The sequence below is a fragment of the Fulmarus glacialis genome, unplaced genomic scaffold (assembly GCF_000690835.1).
Source record: "Fulmarus glacialis isolate BGI_N327 unplaced genomic scaffold, ASM69083v1 scaffold338, whole genome shotgun sequence".
Lineage (NCBI taxonomy): Eukaryota > Metazoa > Chordata > Aves > Procellariiformes > Procellariidae > Fulmarus > Fulmarus glacialis.
This window is the reverse complement of record NW_009228735.1, coordinates 21,169-46,046: the sequence shown is the minus strand read 5'-3', so window position 1 is coordinate 46,046 and position 24,878 is coordinate 21,169. Positions and strand designations below refer to the sequence as shown.

The 24,878-nt window shown below is 44.9% G+C and overlaps 2 protein-coding genes across 2 annotated transcripts in view; both read right to left on the bottom strand.

The window, feature by feature from the left end:
* The window catches only part of LOC104080984 (ceramide synthase 4-like), a 12,613-nt gene extending 10,160 nt beyond the window's left edge, over positions 1 to 2,453 (bottom strand). The window contains exons 1-2 of the mRNA XM_009583560.1: positions 2,287 to 2,453; positions 435 to 552 (exon numbers count right to left, since the gene is read on the bottom strand). Coding sequence (XP_009581855.1) covers positions 435 to 552; positions 2,287 to 2,453 — 285 coding nt within the window. The remainder of the gene's footprint in view (positions 1 to 434; positions 553 to 2,286) is intronic.
* Positions 2,454 to 7,170: 4,717 nt separating this feature from the next.
* LOC104080982 (ceramide synthase 4-like) overlaps positions 7,171 to 24,878 on the bottom strand; it is a 24,836-nt gene continuing 7,128 nt past the window's right edge. Inside the window, exons 2-10 of the mRNA XM_009583557.1 lie at positions 24,232 to 24,349; positions 21,529 to 21,647; positions 19,478 to 19,535; positions 16,938 to 16,988; positions 13,139 to 13,231; positions 12,133 to 12,261; positions 11,746 to 11,852; positions 11,159 to 11,315; positions 7,171 to 7,512 (exon numbers count right to left, since the gene is read on the bottom strand). Coding sequence (XP_009581852.1) covers positions 7,321 to 7,512; positions 11,159 to 11,315; positions 11,746 to 11,852; positions 12,133 to 12,261; positions 13,139 to 13,231; positions 16,938 to 16,988; positions 19,478 to 19,535; positions 21,529 to 21,647; positions 24,232 to 24,349 — 1,024 coding nt within the window. The 3' untranslated portion in view covers positions 7,171 to 7,320. The remainder of the gene's footprint in view (positions 7,513 to 11,158; positions 11,316 to 11,745; positions 11,853 to 12,132; positions 12,262 to 13,138; positions 13,232 to 16,937; positions 16,989 to 19,477; positions 19,536 to 21,528; positions 21,648 to 24,231; positions 24,350 to 24,878) is intronic.

Below are 24,878 nucleotides of genomic sequence, written 5' to 3'. Positions count from 1 at the left end.
CTTTAAAAGATGTGGTGCTTAGGGACATGGTTTAGTGGTGGACTTGGCAGTGTAAGGTTTACGGTTGGACTCTATGATCTTAAGGGTCTTTTCCAACCTAAATGATTCTATGATTCTGAAGGACTTGTGGTTCTGCTAAAAATAAGGAGCCTTATCCATAGACTCTACCCAAAGGGGGCAATGGCTGCCTCCTTACCAGAGCCAGCAGCTCTCACACTACCTGCTGTATTTGATACGCAGCAGGTCAGGGGGTGCTGGGATTGCAGCTGTTGAACACGTTGGAAGATGCTGAAATATCTGCTTATGTATCTTCTTCCCTGGAAGCGTGGTTAGCAGTAACTGCCTTGCCTATCAGGCTGGTTTGGTTGGGCTGGGGTGTCTGGACAGGGAAAAGGTGTTGCTGGCCGGGGCTCTTTGGACACTGGCACACTCACCTCCTTTGGAGTCCTGCCCAGCAGAACGTAGAAGCCTTCCAGCGTAGCATTGGGCTGAACTTTGGGCCTCAGCTTGTCATTCACACCCAACCTCCTGCCCAGGGGCAGAGCTATGGTTCTGCAAGAGAAGAGTTCAGCCAGGAGAGGACGTGTGTGCCCACGCTGTGAGCCAGGGTCAGCTAACAGCAAGATCCTACCCGTGCTGTATCCTGTGCATGGATGCACTGCAGCAAGGGTCCAGCACTGCCCTCGGTGCTCAAACATCAAGCCCAAGGGGTCCAGCACTATGCCAGCTACGCATGCACAGCCCAAGGGACCCGGTACTGCTCCAGGGGCACACATGAAGCCCAGTGCCTCTGTCAGGTCAATGCTCTTTCTTGAGAGAGATGCAATGGCACCAAAGCAAAGGTGAGGAATGCTGGATGTGCAGTGGAGACAACAGTAACAACTACGAAGTAAGCAATAATTAATTCTTCTGCCAAGGCCCCGAGACACCTTGCATTTCTCTGTGTTGGAGTGCATGCTGGTCCCCTTTAAAACATTCCCAAGCAGTCCAGACTGTGCCATGAAACCAGTCTGCAAGTGTCTGAGTGCCCCATGTGCTCTGTGCCCAGGGTACCCAACTACTGGCTGCAGCAGGAGCCAAGGATAGAGCACATGAGGATATGCTGGTTCCTGCAGGAAACACTAGCTTTGCAGGAAACCCCAGCAAGGCTCTAGTGGGAGGGACTGGTTTCTAAAATCTTGTTTCTGGGAAGCCAGGCAAGTGCAACATCTTTGAGGGAAGACCTGATGACTCTCGAACTAATTCTGGCTCTTCCTACAACCCATGTCTGCCACAGCTTCTCGCACGGCTGTGCACAGCAGGCAGGAGCCAGCTCTCCGGGGAGATGGCCCAGTGCTCTCCCAGTGCCTGTAGGCCACAGGAGAAAGCTCACATCCCAGCTGAGGGCAGGTTTGCTGAACACAGCCTTGCTGCTTCACACCCCCCCCGCCTGAAGTCCTGCTCTGCCTGGTGGGGAAGCATCTCACACTGCCCCGCTTTAACTGATCAGCTCCCTGATTTCCTGTGCATGAGGGTTGGTCTGTACCTCCCCATATATCAGTCTCTGTGTTCCTGGAAAAGGGGACCAAAGACCAGCCTGGATCCATCTCCTGTGCTGAGCCATGTGGACCTGCCTCATTTCCACACGTGAGTCCTGGGGAGATGCCGGTCGGTCCTCAGGCTCCCCTGGGGAGTACCATTTCCCTCAGCCAGGTGAATGCCCACAGCTAGGCCACTGGAGTACATCATCCCTGATTGAACTGGGGACCTCTGGTGCCGGGAGGAGAGAGCAGGGCAGAGCTGGTCAAGGAGGAGTGGTGTGAGCAAAATGGTCCCACAACGAGCTACAGGAGCCATGGTCATCCCCTCCTTCTGCTTCTGTGCTTAGAGTTGGGGCTCACATAGCACCTTTGGGAGCATCCTCTAGGATCAGGTTGAACCCCGGCTCAGCTGGGGGCTCCCAACACTGATGTATCCAACAAATCCCTTATCTGTGTTGCAAGCTCCCACTTGGACTCTCTCCAGGGGGACCCTCCACTCACAGTTGAGGTGTGACTGAGTGACAGACTTGTCTTTTCACACCTGCTGGTACAGGTTATGTTACAGGTACAGGAGAGAGGGAGGGCAGGGCAAAGAGCTGCCACACACATACTGTATACCACAAAAAAGCAGAAAGATTCAGTATTCTCGGGGACAATCCCGATTCCACTTTGTAGTGGTCAGGAAGCAGGTAAGGATTAGTCTGGAGCAACCCTGCAAGACACTGGTGGCAACCAGCACAGGAGAAACCAGATTTGCTGCACTCACCTTTCAAAGACGCATCGGACAATGATCAAGAGCAGGGCACCAGGGATGCAGAGCAAGAGGTCCTGAGGCTGTGGGTAGTATACATCTGCAGACTCCTTCATGTCTTCCCAGGTAGCTCCAGGTGGCAGCCAATACTCATGGTGCCAGAATCCCTCTGACAATCCCATCCTGATCAAGATGGTGGGCACAAAAATCAGAGGCTGCAGGACTCAGCAAGCAGGTAGCAGTAATGCATAAAACTCACTCCTAAATCCGGATTCCCAGCTCAACATTCATACTCCCCACCTCTCACTTGATCCCATGAGTATGACTTCAGACTATTTGAAATAGTGTCACTTTGTTCTGACCTGCCCATGAGCTTGGAGGTGGGGTAAGATGTCCTAGTATAAGAAAGTAATTTAGTGGGTGTCTAAGAGGTGCCTAACTTCAATTACACTCTGCTGCACAGATGACTGGTCCCTACCTAGTGACAGTAACAGCAGGGGCTTCTCTCTTGTCCCCTCTTTCTACCAGCCTTTTCCAGGCTGCAAAGCCCTCACCTATTAATCAGCTCTGACACCTGGCAGAGGGTGTGGATGGAGGTCCCAGGTGAGACTGGTCACATCCATTAAGGTCTTCTGGCACCCTTAGGGCCCCAACAGTCTCAGTTTTGGTTCCTCCATCTTGCCCAGCAATATCCAATATCCTATTTGCATTTTGAACCATCACATACTGAGCACTATGTTGATACACCACTCCCCAAAACTATTTTGAAGTGCTAACACTCAGCCCAGCACTTCAGGAGACTTACTCATGTGCACGACATTGCTCTCCTCCATATTCAGTTTCACTTGTGTTTTATCACTCAGTCCCTCAGTACTATAAACCCTTCTGCAACTGCTTGCAGTCAGTCTGCATCATCATCATCATCAATGAGTAACTTTCATTTTCAGCCAATTTTGCCATCTGCCTTTCCCTTCCCCTTTTGGGGGCACCTGCAACAATACATAGCTGCAAAAAATCCCTGTTGGTCTCCCATGGTAACCTCAGGCGGATTTCTTTATGTCTGTGGTGAGGAACCTTTCTGGATGCCTTTGCAAAGCTGAGTAGGTAGCAGGCTCTCTCTGCATGTGCTCACTGACTCTTTGGGATAACTCCAGCAGAATGAGATACAATTTCCTCATACATAACCCATGGGGATTCTTTCCTATAACATTACGTTCATATGTGTTTCCACAAATTCCATCATTTATTACACTTTCTACCAGTCTGACCAGTCTGGATGTCAGACTACAGATGGCTGTAGCTCCTCACATTCACACTTGGTGCCTTAAATTTTTCTGATAACAAGATGATTTGAAACAAAAAATGGCATTCCACAGTTGGTTTCCACAGTTTAACTTCTAGTGCGAGTTTCCTCCTGACACTTCAGTGAATGCCACCCAGGTTTGAAGGTTTGCTATTATTCAGTCAGTCTGTTTGCTACATAACATCTTCGCACCCATCGGCTTGAGATGGATCCTCTTGGGATGTAGCCTCAGCAAGATGTCAGGTATTGGACCCCTCTGAGCTTCTAAGCATGGAAGTCATATGCAGGCAGCTCATTGAATTTTTTGGCTCTAGGCTGATCTCAGTGTTCTTGCTATATGCCTCGATTATATATGACTCCTGCAGTCTTTCCAATGTTTCAGATTGGTATTGCCTTTCAAGTGGTTTCTCAAGATATTTCTTGGCCTGCTTTATTGCATGTTCACATTAATCTGCCAAAGTTACATGTCCTTTCCACCTTCCTTGTTTAGACATGACTTCAGCATTTTGAACAATGCCTTGCTGTTTTCCTTACCTGCAGGCACTGTGTCTGTTGTACATGTGTGAATGAGAAAAGCAATGATGTCTTTCTAAATGTAGCCATCCAAGTAAAGGTTCCCTTGGGTATACATGTCTAAATGAAAAAAATGTGGTGGATGCACATCTCCGCTGTTTCCCGAGTGTGGACAGGGGGAAGGGAACAACTGTGCCAAACTGCTCTTAAAACAAGATCCAAAACAGCACCAGATGACCACATCTACTGGAGTCAGCAGATTCATGTCAGCCATAATTTTGGGCTAGGATGGCCAGATGCCAGTCTGGGGGCTATGCTTTGCCAGTCCTCGACTCACCCATCACACAGCAGCATGGGAGCACCAGTAAATGTTCTTTTTCTCATAGTTCACCTGGAGCTGGACACCTCATCTCCCACAGCTGCTTGATAACATTATGTGATGCATGCACTGTGCGATGCACGCCTCCCGTGTGCACACGGGGTGACAAAGATACAGGGGAAATAGATTCAGATTCTGCTGTGGTGCCCAGTGCTCCATCTAATCTACCAGATTTTTCAGCAGACAAGTGACAATCTTGCTGCAGGTTTTCTACAACAGCTTCTCTGTGTTGGGGGCTGTGATGCCTGTAGTATGGAGGGGGTGGAGGGAGCTGATACACTAAATTCATAAATACTATCACAGCATTCACAAGCTTCCCAGCACTGGAGCAGACGTAAAGAGAGAAGGTGGAGCAATGTGGGGAAGAAGCTGATTACACACAGCTTCTTTAAGCCTTAGCAACTGATGGCAAGAAAACAAATTCGGCAGATGATCTGCCCCAGTGACTCACCACTGTCATAAAAGCAGCACTCGGTAGTATTCTTTCACAAGAACCTGATTTGCCTCCTAATGAGCTTATCTCAGTCTTCAGGGGGACAGCAAAGCCCTGAGGATAAAATTCAGCAGGCATTAATGTATGTCTGCACTGGCTCCACAGTGCATTGTGCAGTCTCTGGGAAGCATTCTGTTCCTCAGGTGAGAGGTGGTGTGATTTTACAAGAGGGATCTTTCCTAGGCTTCTAAAACCTCAAGAAAAAGAATAGACACTAATTTCCCTCCTCCTATCCTTGCAAGTCCAAAGCATCTCCCCAGTGCTGCAATTCAGGACTTGCTACTGCCCTGGCAGTACCAAGTAACCTGGCCCACCCCTAGGTCCAGTGTAGGTGTGCCCCAAAGTGTCCCTTGTTCCAGGGCCAAATGCAGCTTTACCTAGTAGGAGACAAATCAGGCAGCTGCAGTTCTCTACTGGCATGGCCCAGTATGGCTGCATGTCCTGGGTATGCAACATCCTCTCCATGCATGCTGCATGTGTATCGACCTTGGCAATGGCACCCATACGTGTCTCCCTCATCACACATCCACCTACAAGGTGTAACTAGCCAGGTTACCTCCTGCTAGTTAAAGAAGTAGAAGAGAGCCCAGACAATCAAACCTTTCAAAAGTAATTTATAAAGAACGTTTACATTCAGTAGTACAAAATGATACATAACCATCCCGCCTGAACACATCACCTGCAGAGGAGTGGCAAGCTTGTATACTCAGACTAAAGAAACATGACAGCATACAGAACGTGTACTTCGAACTTCAAATTAGCTCAAGGTTTCAGAGACAAGCTATCTTCAGCAAATACAAATTTAAATGACGATGCAGGAACAGATGCTTTCCTCCTAGAGTATGTTACTGCCCTGGAATCACCCGTGCTGGAACCACTTTTTCCCCTCTGAAATTATCTAATGTATTTTGATGGAAACCTAAGATGAGCATATACAAGCTCAGAACACAGCTCTCTCAGTCACATCTCAGACGAACTGAGTGGATTGCTGAAAACCCTCTTGTCCTTCTATGCTGTCACTTCCGTTTAATTTTAAACATGTGCACCACCTCCTCAAATCAGGCATTTCCTTGGTCCATGTCCCCCCCACAAGGCAGCACTGGCCCTTACTGGGCACATACGGGGAAGTGTCTGCATGGCCTTGGCAGTCTAAGTGCCTGCACTCATTACAGTGAATCTGTTAATACTTTGGTTTCATAGATTAATTGACCTATAAAATTCATGTCATACTAATTTAACTCTTTCAAGGGATTACAGAATCCAAAGTCTAAGACTACACAGGATATAAGATATAGGACATCTAAACGAATTGAATCAGAACTGCATCATGACTTCATGGACTACTGCTTTAAAGTATTGCTATTCTTGATATATCTAGGTAAAGGCCCTAGAGTTAGAAGGCTTAGGTTCAGCAGATCTTCTCTGGATCCTTTTCCTCTGAGGATAGGGGAAATACATTCCCTTCTTGCCACAAGCTGACTCTGTAAACATTTCCCAATGTGCCAATCACACTAGGTGAAAACATGAGCACTTAATCAGTGTTGTCTTCTAGATTATCTAGTTTATTGTCACCTCCCTTCTTCTGACTGCATTTCCTTCCAAGACAGGTTTAAAGGATTACCTGACACAGTTGAGACACAGCTGTCTGGATTTTCCAGCTCTGCCAACTATGATTTGGGTGGGTACTCTCTCCAATCTGGGTTTTGGAGTTCCCACCTTCGTGGCAATAATGCTGACAACAGAAGGGACTGAGAGCCATACCATTACAAAACTGGTCATATGGCACACAGCAGCATTTCCTTTGAGAAGAAAATGTTTTCTCCTATGTCTTTCCAAAGCTTTCATTCCACTATGCTCAGTTTTAATTTTCTGAGTGTGTATGGGGCACCTGTCTTCTCAAAAGAGGTGTCCCCATGTTAAGATTTAGTCTCACTCTTACTTGTTAGCCATAATAATTGCTGGCAATGGGGCAGGGCCTCCAGAGACTGATCGAGGCTAAACAGATTCCTACCAAACAGCATCAGGTGGTTAAGACTTGATGTTGCCACCTTTTTTTTTAAAGTATTTTTCATGATTAACACATTTAACAACAACTATCGTACAGTCTTCTAATACAAGTTAAATCACTTTGATCCCTTTCTATCTGCTTCAAGGCTACAACCTATGGTAAGCTTTTATTGAAGAAAGACCAAAACTGTCCTCCAAATATCACTGACTATAAACACTTCTGTTTACAGGAAGCAGGAATTCAGCTATGATACTGCAATTGCACTCCGTTTTATCTACACAAAGAGCAAAACTGTTTCTAAAGACAGTGGACTGGATTCATTAAAGACCAGATCAGAAGCACGTGAACAGTAGCTATCTTTCCTTGACATGGCCATTGGTGAGACGGGTTCTGTTGTTCAGTGGCTCAGATCCATTCCTCTGGATATAATTGTTGCTTGTGACATTGCTGAAATATGTGATCCCATTTTTCTCCTTTTCCCTAATCTTTTCTCTTTCTTCATCCTTGTCACTTTCTTCTGTGTCACTTCTCATGTCCTTTTCCATCTACAGAAAAACGTAAATGAGAAGCAATACAAATAGAATTCTGCACAAGAAGCAGTGCTAGCTGAGCCACAGGCCAAACATTCATCTGTTACTTCAGCCACTTGCCTTTGGCACACAGTTCTACTGTGTCCTTTCAGCTTTTACATCACCTTTAGAAATAGATTCTCTCTGTCTCTTTGATTTCAGCCTCAGTGGAATCCTAGCTGTGATCCTGATAAACATTAGGAATTACTGTACAGGTTGAGAAGCAACACCAAACCACTGATGTCCAGGACCGAGGACAACTGTGTAAGACTGAGGAGATCCACATTGCTGCTTTGGGCATTAGCATGTGGAAGAAGGATGGGGGGAGGCAGTTAATCAAGCTCTTTTACATTTTCCAAAAGGGACATGAAGATAGCTTCTGACCACACTTGGCCTGGTGGCTGCAGATTGAGCATATTGCTTTGGACAGTTTGAAAGCATACGCTTTCAAACAAACCAATAGCTCAATGCAAAGCCACTCAACTCTGATTACATTCAGTTTTATGTTCAGGTTTTTCCTTTTGCTATTGACTAAGGGATCTGTAATCCACTTTTGTAAATATTTAATTGATTGTTTTAAAAGGAAGACAAAAAAGAAACAATGTGATAAAATGACAGTTTAGAAAAAGCAGCCTAGCATTTGCTGGCTTCCCAGGCTGTTTCTACTCTGCAATACAAGATGCCAAAATTGGGGACAAATTCACAGTGTCACACTCCTTGTTTGAAAGAGTGCTCTGAGGGAAAGCAGCAAATCCCTTCTGTAACCCGAGCTTTGGAAACTGCTTAGGGGCGTGTCAGTTGCTGCACGGACACCTGTAGTCTCCATTTACTCTGTTCTTCTGCGGATATCTCTTGGATCATGTTAAGAAGTCTATTTGGTCTGATGCTCTTTCTAGAGATCACTACACCCAAATGCAGACAGGATTTATAAGAATCTAAACTTGCACTGAATTCAAACTGCCTCCGAGGAGAATATGGGTAGGAGATGCTATCTTCTGTGAACAACCTGGACCTCACATCATTCTGGAATTGGCAGTTCAGGAACTATGCAGGAGTCTTGATCTGCAGCATAAGGACAAATAGTAATCGATATTTCTAAGTTTATCCATTCACGGCCATAGAATGTGGCTGAGGCCTTAAACCTAGCAAGATTCACAAAGGAACTATATAGCTGCATGAATTACAATGATGTATCTCAGGTTGCCTGTATGAAGGAATGAAACTCGTACTTCAGGATCTAGGCTGAGTTCTAATTACTGGGGATTAAGGGACATCACGTGAGAAGGTGGTGCAGATAATCCTGTTGCCAGAGAGGAAAACTGTGGGGATCAGAAAGGCCCATGAGAAGAATGTGAACTTCTGACTGGAGCGAGGATTCAATGGCTCCCAAAAAGGGGAGAATGGCCTGTATTCTCTCTGATACTGCTTTGGGCTACTAAATATCATCACTGAAACACCTGTTTAGGACGATTTTTTTTTGCTGTTCACTGCTCAATATGGAAAGCTCTCAAATATATTTTTGCATCAAATGTGGCAGATGATTTTTAGATAAAATAGGAAAAATTCTGGATATGCTTCAGTATTTTTCTTCCTGATGGTTCATTTCTTTCTAATAAGGCTATTTATTACCTCATCATTTTACACTGTAATAACTGCAATGGTAATTCAGCCCACAGTAGAATTAGGAAAACAATAAAAGGGTGTCTTCAGTTGCGTCTTCATTTTCTGCCCTGTGTGAAGTTTCTGTTTCCTAATTTGCAAGTAATTTGCTCTGTGCTACCTTAGGGAAGGCAGATAAAGAAAATGGGGACAATATGGATGAAGATGAGCCTTTAATGCTTGTTCTCAGTTCCCATAAGACAGAATTCCCCAGTTGGATACTAATAAAACAATTCATCCTGGGCTACGAGGTCAACTCCCACAAGGTACTGACTTGTTACTCCTGGCCTGTGTCCTTGGCATGTGGCCAATCTAATGCCTAATGTCTTTGATTTTTGGGAAGAATTTCATGCTGAGCAGCAGTTTGGTCTCACAGCAAATACTACAGGCTATGGTCAGAAAGAGTGGGATGGATTTCACTTAAGTTTATACAGCTGCATCTCAGACATTCATCTAGGGTTGCTCTATGACTGATAGAGATGAACAGCACTACCTGGGTGCAATCATGAATGGATTATGCTTTGGGCATGCCTGTTTACCTCTACTGCTATGAAAAGAGTCCACACAGCTAGTTTAGACAGAAATATCTACTCTGTAGACATCTACAGCACTGTAAGACAAACCATACGAAACATGTGTTAATGATCTGGATGATGAGGCAGAGTGTACCCTAGGCAAGTTTGCTGAAGACACAAAAGTGGGAGGAGTGGCTGATATGCCAGAGGATTGTGCTGCCATCCAGAGGGACCTTGACAGGCTGGAGAAATGAGCTGACAGGAACCTTGTGAAGTTCAACAAGGGGAAGTGTGAAGTCCTGCATCTGGGGAGGAACAACCCCCTAGCTGGGGGCTGACCAGCTTTTCTAAGAAAAACCTGGAGGTCCTCAGCAGACACCAAGCTGAATATCAGTCAGCAATGTGCCCTTGTCCTTCCTGGCCTGCACTAGGAGTGTTGCCAACAGGTCGAGGGAGGTGATCCTTCCCCTCTACTCAGCACTGGTGAGGCCACACCTGGAGTGCTGTGTCCAGTTCTGGGCTCCTCAGTACAGGAGCGACATGGACATACTGGAAAGAGTCCAGCAAAGGACTGCAAAGATGATAAAGGGACTGGAGCACCTCACATATGAGGAAAGGCTGAGAGAGCTGGGACTGTTCAGCCTGGAGAAGGGAAGGCTCAGGGGGATGTTATCAATGTATATTAATTGAAGGGAGGGTGTAAAGAAGACAGAGCCAGGCTCTTCTCAGTAGTGCCCAGTGACAGGACAAGAGGCAATGGGCACAAACTGAAACACAGGAGGCTCCCTCCGAACATCAGGAAACACTTTTTTACTGAGAGGGTGACCAAGCACTGGCACAGAGTGCCCAGAGAGGTTGTGGAGTCTCCGTCCTTGGAGATACTCAAAAAAGCTGTCTGGACACAGTCTTGAGGAACCAGCTCTAGGTGATCTTGCTTGAGCCAGGGAATATGGACAAGACTTTCAGAGCTACCTTCCAACCTCAGCCATTCTATATTCTGTGATCTCAGTAACACTGTAATTAAAAATCCTGTACTACAAGGGAAGTACTTTTGCACTGGCCTCATCAATCATGACAACTTTCCCTGCCTCGATTTCTTAGTTTTGTTACAAATGCAAATCATACTGCACCAAGTGGTGGGATCCTTACTCAGATGTCACTGTCTTTGTTCATGGAAATCTCCCCTGGAGTCCAATCCACATTTTTCTTGAATACAAGCATCAGAAGCGGACCCAATATTGTAGTGACTCATAAAAATTTTAATTTTTTTTGGTCAACTTTCCCTAATAATATTGAGAGTTCCTTTCATCTCACTGATAGGAATGTACATGTATAATTTCACTAAGGCAAGGAGGAATCCATCCCGGATGAACCCCTGTGCTCCCAAGCAGTCTAGGTGGACCCTCTCTCCCCATGTGATGTACAGGGGACTACAAACTGATCCATACCGTGCCCTGGAGGATGAACTTGTAGACCATGTGAATAATTAGGCAGGACCAGAAGACATGGAGCAGCTGCAGAATTATCAGGAGAGTGTTCATGAAGTAGTATCCAAAGAAGGGTTGGAATATCTCCATGGAGTAATAGTAGGTGTTATAGAGCACTCTGCAAGAGAGAGAGAATTGCAGTGGAGGGAAAGCGTGCTGTTAGTAGGGCCATAATTAAGCTCTGTGACTAGAAAGCTCTAGTCACAGAGGAAGTTTCAGGTCAGTCACCTCTTTCTTACATATAACACATGTGAGGCAACTCTCAGTTCCCCACCAGAAATAAGCAGAGTAGAGCCACAGGCTGAGGACTCCTCCTCTGCAGTATACTTCAGGACTTTAAGACTACTCTATGAACTCCAAGGCAGACCACCCTAGTTTACCCCAAGGCAGGTGCAACAGCCATGTGGCACTGTGGCCTATGCAAAGGGCAGGGACATATGCTCAAGGATTGAAAAGCAAAGGCTGCAGCAAAAGATTCAGCACCCAGCTGAATTATCCAGTATCTCAGAAGGCAGCTTCTCCATTTCCCTTGACTGCAGCAGACTCACGTGTAGGGGAAAATGACCAGGCGGCTGATGAGGAAAACAGCTGAGAAGATCATAAAGAGGCTGTCACAAGTTTTTTTCCACTTCATGTAATTGAATATCTTAGTTGGCTGGAAAGAAAAAGAACAATAAAACAGCAGGCCAAGACAGTGCATCTGCACATGCTCCAGGAGGCTAACGTGCCAGATATGATACAATCTGCATGCAGGTAATCGTGCCTCTTCCTGGCTCTCTGCGGGGCACCCTAGGCTGGGTCAGGAGATCAATACTGAGTTATCTGTGAAACACCATAATGCTTGGCCCATACTGTGCTAGATCAAAAGATACCCTTTGGCTGAAGAGCACCATTGCTAACCAGGCTTTGCCTGGCATGTAAGTTGTGGAGCTCACCTCTAGGAAGCAATCAGAAGCATCATGAATCACCATCACCAGTGTCCCAATGCGGATGTAATTGGCACAATATGAGAAACCGATCAGAAAGATGGTTGCAGCATGATGGACTATCTGCTCCTTGAAGTCCTGATGAGAAAGGGGACAGCAGAGAATAAAATATATAACGTACCTTCTGCCCTGGTTAAAGCATGGCTCCTGCAGGTAGCAATGAAATCTCTCTATTCCAGTGACTAAGAAACCTCCCACTATAAGGTCTGACCCGTATAACTCTTTTACCAAACACATTCTAGAAATGTAGGTAACCAAGAGACCCAGGAATGAAGAGTTTATGGTGTAAACTGAGGATCGCACAACAAAGAATACTCTCTCCCTCCACCAGTAATGGTCCAATGATGGTGCAAATTAGAAGACAGATGAATAAGAGCCAATGATTCAGTACAGACAAATTCAACATAAAGAGAGCTTCCTTTCTGTCACAAAGCAGTGCCCAATATCTACCTCTGCTCTGTGCCCCTGTACATGCCTACCTGTTTGCACAATCATCTCATACCCCCAGGCTCACTGATGGAGAGTCACAACCACTTATAGGGGTATATGCGCAGCCTCAATGCACTTGTATGCCTATGGAACCACGCAGCACCCCACCTGTTGGGGCACTGGCACCTAGGAACACATGCAGCCTAACTAGCAGACAATCATCTCTTTTCCTGTCTCTAAGATCAGTGCAGCCTAGAAGAGTCCCAGAAGAGCAATTTTTAAGTTTGGATTTTAAGTTTGGACTGAGAACTCCGCAGTAGTTTGCACCTTTCTGTGTCAGGGTTTGTGTTCTCCACCTCCCAGAGGAGAGGGAAGCCAGTGACTGGGAACGGAAATTCCTGGGAATGAGCAAGGACAGGACCAAAACCTCAAACTAGCACTATACAGGTGCTTTTGAAGATCACTCTCCTGAGTGTTCAGCTTAAGTCCTGTTTGTGCTTGATTCTTCCCTGAGGCTGCCACTCACCTTCCTCTTCACATCAAAGGGCAGGGTGAAGACCAGTGACCAGTAGAAGGAGAGCTCCAACAGGTAGTACCAGAACAGGGAGGGTTGGAGAGGCTGTGAGAGAGGGAGAGACAGTGAAATACCCATCAGATAAAGTAGAGCAAGGGCTGGAAGTGAAGACTCCTTCCTAGGCAAAAGAATTATTGCACAACCAAACCAACAAAACTGGTTCTTGCAGCTTCAAGGGGAAATACTTCAATTGAACAACATGGTTACTTACTAAATGTCACCTGTGCTGAGGCGAAAGCAAGTAGCAGGGGAAACCTCAGTTTGCCACACTATGTGGAACATTTAGGGAACCACCAGGAAGATCCTGAATATTTTTAGGATTTCTTCAGCACTGTGCAGATTCCTGAGCCGCCAGTATAGAGCTTTAAAAACTATGTAAACCATTTCACTATGGTGAAATTGGTAAGTAGCAGCTGAACAAATCATTCCCTTTTTAGGATTCAAGGAGATGCTTCAGACACCTTGTACTCTATCACAGATTTTTCAGTTTAATCAAACTAATGGGGGAAAGTGCAATCCCAGTGTGAACAGTAATCTGCATTCTTCTGGGTGATTTTTCTAGGGTTTTACAGCTGGAAAACTAGAAGCTTAGACCCACTCAGCAAGATATGCGCTATTTAACAAGTAATTTATCACTGTTGTGGCACTATATGGCCTTCTTAAACCTGAACCTATTTGATTAAAAAAAAATTACTATGACTAAACAGGCTTTCCCACAAGCATTTCCAAAGAACCATGGAGTATGGTGCTCCCAAATACCAATTTATTTGGGCTTTCTCTACCCAAAGTATTGATTTATGGCCTTCATAGATTTTAGTTTGTTTTCCTTTGTAGCACAAGAGGAAGCACAGCTGGATGCACTGGTGCTACCAGGGGGGATATTAACATCTCCCAGGCTGTATGTGCTGTTCACACTCCGAAGGTTATCCAAACAGGAGCTCTGGATCAGAAAGGATTTTTTTCCCCCAAAGATTAAGATTATTTGGGAGAATTGGCATTTCTTTTGTCATCGTCTGTAGCACAGGGCATGGTCTGTTTAGTAGAAATTGTATTTAATACATTCTTTGCTCCTCCTAATACACAACTTTGTCCTTGACCTTTCTTGCTCTTTGCCAGTTGGACATTACTAGCTCTGGTTTTGGTCTTTTCTGTTTGTTACAGATGTTGGAAGGTGTGTGTATTGGGTTTACGTGGCAAGGTTTTGGTAGCAGGGGGGGCTGCAGGGGTGGCTTCTGTGAGAAGATGCCAGAAGCTGCCCTATGTCTGACAGAACCAGTTCCAGACAGCTCCAAGACGGACGTGCTGCTGGCCAAAGCTGAGCCCATCAGCAACGGTGATAGTGCCTCTGTGATAACATATTTAAGAAAGGGTAAAAAGTGCTGTGCAACAGCAGCTGGGAGAAAGGAGTGACAATATGTGAGAGAAACAGCCCTGCAGACACCAAGGTCAGTGAAGAAGGAGGGGGAGGAAGTGCTCCAGGCACCAGAGCAGAGATTCCCGTGCAGCCTGTGGTGAAAACCATGGAGATGCAGGCTGTCCCCCTGCAGCCCATGGAAGTCCATGGTGGAGCAGATATCCACCCGGCAGCCTGTGCAGGACCCCACGCTGGAGCAGGTGGATGTGCCCAAAGAAGGCTGTGACCCCGTGGAGACGAGCCCATGCTGGAGCAGGTCTTCTGGCAGGACCTGTGGCCCCACGGGGGACCCACGCTGGAGCAGTCCGTTCCTGAAGGACTGCACCCCGTGGAAAGGACCCACAGTGGAGAGGTTCGTGGAGGACTGTCTCCCATGGGTGGGACCCCACACTGGAGCAGGGGAAGAGTGTGAGGAGGAAGAAGCGACAGAGACAATATGTGATGAATTGACTGCAACTCCCTTTTGCCGTCCCCCTGCACCACTTGGGGGAAGGAGGTAGAGAAGTCAGGAGTGAAGTTGAGCCCAGGAAGAAGGGAGGGGTGGGAAGGAAGTTGGTTTTAGATTTATTGTTATTTCTTGTTATCCTACTCTGATTTGATTGGCAATAAATTAAATTAATTTCCCCAAGACAAGTCTGTTTTGCCTGTGGTGATAACTGGTAAGTGATCTCCCTGTCCTTATCTCGACCCACAAGCCTTTCGTCATATTTTCTCCCACCTGTCCAGTTGAGGAGGAGAGAGACAAAGCGGCTTGGTGGTGGCCAGCCAGGGTCAACCTACCCCAGTGCGGTTATGATGGCTTGGATTGTTTTTGAAAAGACATGTACTCCAAATGTACAGAACAGGACGCAAGGACGCAAGTGATCCTTTTAGTCTTACATTTCTATTCAAGCACCACCTCTTTGTACGGTTTGACTTTTACCCTGAACTACAGATTTGCCCCTAAAATTTCTGCTTTTGAGCAAGAGCAGACTGTTTGGAGTCTTGGCTTGAAAGATACTACCTCATTCTTCACTCACTTGTTCTGTTATGTTTCCTGTGGCTCACACTTAAAATTGTGCATTACATTTCCCTTTATGGGTTTGCAACCTTGAGGTACAGTCATGGGGTCTTACTCTAACTTTGACTGCCAGACCAAAAAGCCCTGGAACGTAGGCAGTCTTCACTTTGTCTTGGTACTGGGACCAAGTTTCCTTCAGCCTTCAATGAACAAAAGATTTTATTTCCTACCCAGGAAATTCTAGTACTGTAAAATCATGTGCATGGAAGCTCCCTACATGATAATACAGGAGATTACTATCCTGCTAGAAACACTTACCAGCTGCTCTCATAGGATAGAGGAACCTCTTCCGAAGTTGGAATCAGACTTTTCACTTTAATGAAATTTAGCTCTCTTTACTACGTCTGCTCTGGCATCCCCAGCAGTGTGATATAGGAAGGCTCCTGCTATAGAACAGGCAATAGTCATCTTCTCTAGAGAATTCAGCACATAAAAACATAAGGGGAAAGGCAGAGCAGGCAATAGCTCCTGGGTGCTCAGTGGGTGAAGCCCCTTTCTAACTTTTTCAAACTTTTCAAGTTATAGAAGTAGGAATAGCAAGGGAGGCAGCTGGGCAAAAAAGTATCTGGCTTTTGGTTGCTATCTTTGCTCCTTGTGTTGATGAACAAGGACCAGTTTTTGTGCCTATCTGGCAGTTTTCATTGAGGTTATTCTGGTCTGGGCTGAAAAGAGACGTATGCTTTCCAACCCACTGGACAGCTTCTCACAGTGCTGTTGTGAAAAAACTCAGAATATACACTGTAAAACTTAAGAGGGCATCTCCAAACTTAATGGGAATGATGCTGTATTGCTACTGGCCACACTGCCAGTTCCACTGGGAAACAAACTCCTTGGGGAGCACTGCGGACATGATTCTTCAGTATAGCTGAAAGTACACAGCATTCAGAGCATGTCCTCTGCTCTACATACTCTCCACTGAAGTCTTCACTTCTCCTCAGGCAACATGTCCTTCTCTGGCCTCAGTCTCTTCTACAAACTAAACAACCTTGGAGCATTCCCATTTTTCAGTTTCTTGGCTCACCTGGTCAGAACTCTCACTTTCCCTTTACTTCTGCAGTCTCCTCCTGCTTTCTTGACTCATCCTGTGTTGTTTTTAGATTACACTGGATACAAAGATACTCTCCCTTGACGAGGATCTGGCTTTGAATTCTTAGGGCTCCTGAGTCTGACTTTAATTCAGTGCCCTCTCTTTTGTCACTAATATAACCTGATTTTCAAAAGATACCGAAAGACAAGACATGATTTATAACAGCAATTTTCCCTCTTGCATGACTCACCTGTTGTGGATATCCTGTCCAGCACTCTCTATGGTCCCAAAGCCAAGGCTTCTGGAAAGAAAATGCAACATGAATGTGAGAATGCCAGAGGAATTCTTCTCTTATCAACTGTCTAACTCCTTTAGTTTGTTACTACTATAGACTTTGTTGTGTTTTATTACAGGCAGAGCTGGTCGCGCTGTCTGGAATTCAGTTGCCAAGAGATTTCCACTACAAGAACTTTCATTTGCTTGTGACATTGCCAATTTGTGGCTATTGCGCTGAAACTTCACATGCTGTTTAGCCCAATTCCAAATAAAATAGCTCAGGGAAGTTTTCTACCAACTTGCTGCAGCCTTCTACAAGTTTGGGGTGGTGGTGGTTATGTTTTGAATATATTAAAATATTCTTACAACTATTTCATTAAGAATCTTTGTGGTTTGGACGACACTTAAACGTGGTAAAAAGGCTGAAAACTTGTGTGTCAGGAACATGGTTTCTCCTCTAACGGTGAGGATCATCCTGCAGTCTGTTAAGTAATGAACCTCTGAAAAGATCCTACTTTGTTCAAACTTCATATAAAATTGGTAGTTTAGGACTTGGTAGCTTAGAAACTTTCATAGTAACATGGCAACTGAAGTCCCCAAAAGTTCTTCCTTCACGGAGCATGCTCTGATCCTTCGCTGTGCCCAGATTTGATCAGAGGAAGCATGTCCTAGAGCATACAGTGATGGAACATAGTCTGTGTCACATCTGTAAGGGTAGTTTTCTGTAACAGTTCTACAAGGCTCCAGATATCAGAGCTAAGCACAAGAAGGCAACATTTCTTGTTCTCTCACTGAGCACCTGCTGGCGCACAAGCAATACGAAGGGAAGCAGGAAGCAGTGGTTTTTATGAGCAGTGGTAATTAGGAGTAGACAGAGCCTCCTGCTGGGAGTAGGACTTACAGCAAATACAGGTACAGAACCAGGAGAGATGTGTGATATAGAATCAGAGAGGACAAAGCAAAAACTCTGAAACAACTATGGCACACCATGTTACCTAAACTAGAAAGGAACCCCAGATCCCTGAATTTCATCATTCCTCTACTCTCAGCAAATAAAGCTGTTTTCTCGTGGCCTACTGTGAGATAACTTTCTATTGCTACCTGCTATTTCACCGACTCATGGGACAGAGGTTTTTGTGGTCAGTCTAAAGCTACTAATATAGAATTTAAACATTTGCTTTTTTCTAAAGAAAGAAGAGTGTTTCACAAAAACAAATGCATGTTAAAATACTATTGATATTACAAAGTAAAGATGCAAAAGTCAGGAAATGTCACATGCAAATACGCCCTGTCACATTAATTTTTTGTCCTTCTTTTTAATGTAGCCATTTTGGTTCAATTTTAGATAACAGAATAACATGCTATTTGTTATGGGATCTAGAGGTGCTGTCCATAGGACAGATGTCTCCTTTTTTTGTGAAAATTGGAAGATGTGTACCGAATAAAGAAAAGACTTTCACAAAAAGTGAAGATGATCTTTCATTCCTAGAATGATCAGATAACATGCAGAACAACAGGATTTTGCCCTTTCTGTTGCCACAGGGGTCTTGTACTATGCTAAGCAGGTCATCCATACCAAACTTTCATAGCTGGCCTCAAAGAATAGCCTTCTATTCTGATGTACAGATCCACAAAACACTGCAGTTGGGATTTAGATACCTTCACTCCTCTGCTAGCTCATCCTATAATCCTATACTCCTACAGTACCTTAAATTCTGACTTGCAAGTCAGTTTAAGTTCAAAAGTTCTTCACTTGTTACAATAACGAGAAGTTACAAGCATAGTTTGTGCCTGCTGCCTTGGGATCTGCAGGTTTTCCATTACTTAACCCCTCAGAAGGTGCCAGTGTAGAAGACTTTTGCAAAGCTCACCTAGGGAACTGAATTCAGCAAAAGAGCCAGGGGAACCTTTAAAACAGAGCCAGAGGATGACCGGGGCCCTTAGTCCCAGCTTAGTGAGCACAGCTCAGTGATTAGAGCATATGCATGACTTCTATTACTTCTTCTCCCTGTGGAGGCAGTTCAATTTGTATCAAGAGAACTCATTATTTATCAAATCAGAGAAAAGGCAGAGGCATGAGCCTGAACCAATCACACCTTGGGTATGGAAAAGAAAATTCATAAATAAAATTATTAAATTGCAGTTTATGCTCCAAAGGAAGATTGAGTTTTTTACCTTAAACAGGTATTGGATACAACACATAAAAGGCCCTGCAGTTTCCATATCAGGTAAGTGTTTCATCTCTATCCCACAGAAATGTATTTTTATACAATCCCAATTGTCTTCTGCTTTGCCAGAAAAAGAGAAAACCTCTTGGTTTTAAGCTGGAGTTTTTAAAATAAGCATGGTCCAATATGTTCGTGGTCTCGTAAGTGAGCTGGGCAGAGTATACACACTGACCTGGTGGGAAAACCTCTATTAGAAGGTCTGAAAGGACATGTTTGACCACAAAATCTGCCATTCTTGCAGGTACTGGCTAGGTAGAACAGCAGGTGGCACTGCTTGTGTACTCACATCGTACAGGACAGCAAGTCCAGTGAAGAAAGAAATGATGTAAAATGTAAACCTCCAGCTACAAACAAACAAAACAAAGTACGTTAGAATCCCATTCATTAACCACCAAGCTGCAATTCTATGTATCAATTACACTCATTCAAAGAATGACACTATTAAGGCAGACATATATGAATATGTTCAAGGTTTGCCCAGATCATAACAGGAGTGGCTCTTTGCACGTCACTAGCACATTCAACAGACTTCACAAAGAGCAATTCTTCTGCTTTAGAGATGGCAGAAAATACAAGAATCCCGCTGACTAAAATCACCCAGATAATCATCCCAAACCTTCCCAGCACTAGCAGATGCATGGATAAAAGTCAAACAATGCCAATCTCACTCCTAGGCTTTTGGAGATTAGGCATGCTAAATTCATTATCATGTAAAGTAATTAATTACTGTAATGTTTGGTCTCAGTCAGGAGCTGACAGAAGTACATATGAACCGTTTGCCAAGTTCAGTGGACAGAGGCAGGTCACACTGAATATACATACATATAGTGAGGAACGAGGGGAATTGCACACCAAGAAAATAAACAAGTTGTTAATAGACTAAACACAGAAAATTTTCAAAGGAGTAAAACTGTCTAAACTAGTCCTTTAATTTCCAAAAATCTCCATAACAAATCAGAATTAACTACATTTTGAGAGACTCCACCTGTCAATGAAACCCCCAGGAGGTCCAAGACAGACATAAACTGTACAAAGTTACTACAGTCACATCAGAAGACATTCTTTCTACAGACTGCAAATGGTGATAGAGAGCAGGTAGAAGTACACCATCCTCGGTGAGTTGAGTCAGAAAAGTATTTACTGTTTACTATTTACTGTTACTATTTACTGCAAGTCAGCTGAGTGCAGGGAGAACTTAGATTTCATCTTGATGGAAGCAGATGAAGCATGGTTGCTTTACAACTCCTTGTCCACAGATTTTGTAAATATTTCTAAGTGCAACTATCTGGAATATTATAAATAAATAACACACATCCTTTTTTTTTTTCTTTTTTCTTTTTCAGTTAGGGTTTTTAGGCAGGGGTTTTGAATTAGAGGTTGAGTGCTAAATGGAGCACGAGGTGATTAGCTCAAAGCTGATGCCTACCCTATGGATACACAGTTTTACACAGATGAATAGATACTGCATGTATTTAATGATTTCTTTCATCTCTGTGGCTTTCCTGGGAGAACCTACTTCCTTACACGAATAGCAGAGCACCCACTCATAAGTAAGGCATTTCAACCAAGCTCAGGAGAATCCTCCTCTTCTGTAGAAAGCTTAGCCAGGACTAACATTCACAGAACTGGCTGATGTGAGATTTATTTTGTGCCTCCACATAATAAGGAGGATTTCCACACAGCTGTTTCCAAGAAAAGTTTTGCTCTTTGGAAAACACAAGCTTTCACATAGGCCCCTTTTTCTGCCACTATAAAAGGGTGCTGGTTTTTGACTTTCAGGATGCTGTAGTCAACTGACAGCAGAATACAATCTAGTCTGTGACTTTTGAAAGCAACAGTGTGCAGAACAGTTGCAGAAAAGATGCAGCAGAAGGAATCAGCTTGCAGTGAGGCAAAGGGAAGTCACGGGAAAGGCAACAGAAAGGCTGACTATTTTGGAGGCACCGAAACAGAAGCAAAGCAGCGAGAAGCAGTCAGATGTAAAACAGTAGGGAGTTTTTCAGGTACGACTTGTTTCAAAGCAGAATGCCAGTCTTACAAAGTCAGAAACAGAGGCCCTATAAGGAATAAAGGTGAGACAGGAGTAAAAGGAGACTTTGGAGTGAAAATAAAGGGGAAAAGCAAGGAATGTTTCAGTAACTGAGAAGCAGCAGAACCAGGTGGGGCAGGGAAGACCCAGGATGCTCTCTGCGTAGGGGTGGCGGGCAGGCTGGGAGGCAGCAGAGCTGGGATGCTCTCTGCGTAGGAGTGGAGGGCAGGCTGGGAGGCAGTGAGCTGCCCGCGGAGCTCAGCTCCGGTGAAAGGCCCGTGCTGCTCACGGCTTGTGCTCCCACTCACCAGGCCTCGCAAAACTTCTTCGACAGGCTGGGTCGGTCTGTGTTCCTCCGGTGCCGGAACCACCTCTCCACCTTCCTCACTGGCAGGTCGCACTGTTTGGCTAAACTGATCAGCTCACCCTGGAAAACAGGTGAGGCAGCAGGGTTCAGATCCAGGTTCGAAGGTCAGAAGGGGCATCTCATCTGACCCACCACAGAGCCCAGCTGGAGGCTCCTGGCAAGACCAAATCTGTTCAAGTTAAGGCATCTTTAAGAAAGCTGTCCATTCTTAGTGTAAAGACCTCAGATAGTAGAAAATCTTTCCATTCCCCCTGTAAGCAACTGGTTATTAATGCTAAATATTGGAACTTTATATTTTTTATGTGAACTTCTCCAGTTTCAACTTTCAAAATCTGGTCTCATCTCCTCACAGGAGTTTGTAGTCGAATCACTTCCTCACCCTGTCTTCAGGGACTGAGTCCCTTAAATCTGTCACTCCAAGAAAGATTTACTGCAGCTTAAATAATTGTTGAAGTTCTGCACCAAATCTTGTCATGTCTTTCAGCATTCTGATGCAGTATCAGCCAATAACCTGACTGACGCCATGAGCAGAGGCAACACCATTTTCCTTCCGGATATTCTCTGTTGTGGTAAACCTGTTAGGGATAATTTTTCAATAGATCACCCACAGTAATTCTGCAATTTCCTTCCTTCTTGTCCTTAGGCTCTTAAGAGTTTGGCATGTGACATGAAAAAAGTTTGTCATGTTTTATATTCCTTCTGGAAGTGTCACCATGGATAGCCTTATTTTTTAAGTAAAACAATAGTTTTTCATGGAATGCATTTAACTTAATGATATCATGTGAGAGTGACTTACATAGTCTGAGCATGTTGTACAAAAGTATGTTCACTATCAATTTTCAGACGTGCTTCTTTCCACTCTTATTTAGTGACTTCTGTTCTTGTGGAGGAGACAAATGGAGACACTGATTTATATTCTCCAACTGCTCCATCATGTGCAAGGCTGCTCAGAACAGCAAAATCTCATCTTGTATTGGACAAGTAAAAGCTGATTCATAAGCAGGTGTCTGAGAGCTCATGGGAGAGGGAGGGAGCTAGAAGGCTGGCTGAGGTGCAACCGGTGAACGGAGAGAGCAAGGCAGCAGCCAGCTGCACAGCTCTTGCTCCACGTCACATTGCTGTCAGGAGTCTCGTGGTGAGGATATGCTCTGGTATCACAGATTCTCTGGGATAGAAGTGCTGGCTTCAATGCAATGTGAGTGCAGGGAGAGCTGTGGGGAAATCCTGCTTGCAAAGCTAGGCCTCGAGTTAGATCTCTGTGGCAGAAGTAGTTTTACTGAGAAATGTGTGGATTTCGCAGACAGGCAGGCAAGAGGAAGGTCAGGGACCACCATGCTGGCAAGTGTTCCTGAGAACACTCCTTCCCACTGGTGGGGAGAAAGGCTGGCTGCGCAACCCAGATGAATGCCTGCATTTTTATTTTTGCCTCCATTCTTTTACTTTTAACCTGTACTGAATGTCCTGCAGCTTCACATGCCCCACTGCAGTATGAACCATGCTGCAACAGCCTTGTCAAGGCAGCAACATGTTCGCGCTAGGACTACCCCTTGGGACTGGAACCTCAGTCTCCTGCTCATACATCCTTGGTAAGGGTTAATAGCTATTGCTTCAAGGCCAAGAAAGCCTGCAAAAAGGAGCTGAAAGAAAATCTGATTCCTTTCCCTGCCACAGGGGTCACATCCAGGGACTTCACTGACAAGGTTAAATCCTAATACTGCCTGAAAATTCACAATGCTTTTTCCCTCAGCAGCAGCCATTATAACTCCAGATTATCCTGCCAAGTTCTTCAGTATCACTCTTTTTATCTCTCATGGGAAAACTACCCACCAGTGTTCGCAGTTTTCTGACGCTCCTTACAATCTCTGTGATGACGGCCAAGACTTTAGTCGGCTTCCTGAAAGGCCAATCTCAAACTCATGGATTGCACAGCAACAGAATGACCCACACCAGAGCTAGAAGCGTCAAGCAATTCACGCCTGCTGAGCTGCAAGGACTAGCAACATGGGAGTCAGTTCAAGGCAGTTGATGTGACATGGATTTGCTAATGTATGAAAAGAAGCCATTACAGAATCACAGAATGGCTGGGATTGGAAGGGACCTCTGGAGGTCACCTGGTCCAACCCCCCTGCTCAAATAGGGCTACCTAGAGTTGGTTGCCCAGGACCATGTCCAGTCGGCTTTTGAGTATCCCTAAGGATGGAGACTCCACAATCTCTCTGGGCAACCTGTTCCAGTGCCTGGTCACCTTCACAGTAAGAAAGTGTTTCTTGATGTTCAGACAGAGCCTCCTGTGTTTCAGTTTGTGCCATGTAAAAGGCAAACACAAGAGGGATCAGGAGTTATCATTATTTCCTTTGGGAGAACAGTTTTCTGTCCATAGAAGTTTGGGATTTAAATTTTTTGAATGCCACCTATAGGAAGCTGCTACTCCATGTTCAAAAGCAGAACTGATAGCTGATGGCATTTGCAGAATGGCCCCTGTGGCCGGCTGGTCTCAGGTGGCCAGTGCATAGTGGTTCCTGCTGCTTTGTTGAGCTTCCAAATATGAGTGGCATTACCAAGCCTCAGGATTCCAAATGTGATTTTATTTGGCTAAAGACACAACGGCTAAATCTAGAGGAAAGCAAAGGAAGAAAGGACTCACCTCTTCAGGGTTCTTGCAGCACATACTGTAGAATGTTTCCAGCATGGGGTTGGGCTGAGCTTTTGGTTTCTGCTTGTCTCTCACACCCAGTTTGCTACTGAGGGGCAGGGCTATGGCTCTGCAAAAGAAAAGATAAAAGTTCAGCCAAAAATAGAACAGTGATTTCTGATATTGCAGCACTGTTAAAACATGATGTAGCACATAATGGCTGTCTCCCACATTTTGCATCTACGCACAAGTATCAAGTCAAGCAGATAAGATACATAAAGAAACTGAGAAGAAAAAAATCCAAACTTACAGCAGAAACAGTGGGACTTGTATTCTACTGTCCTGAGCTCTGTGCTGTAATATCCGAAATTACATGAGATTGGGAAATGCTATATCCTGCTTTGTCAACTTCTGAATCCACTGTGCGGGATTATGGCACGAAGCCCCGGCTTGCGGACAGCCATGATACCTATCACTGGTCCTTGGCTTGCTTGCAGCGTATACAGAGTACCACATTGTTGATAAGGCCTAAATGTTGTTCGCTGCTCAATCTAGAATACTGAACACACATGGCATCCACTTGAACTAAGGGCTTGGCTCAGGATCAAGAGGGAGGCTCTATCAGATGTGTGGTATTAACGCAGAAGAAATGTCCTGCT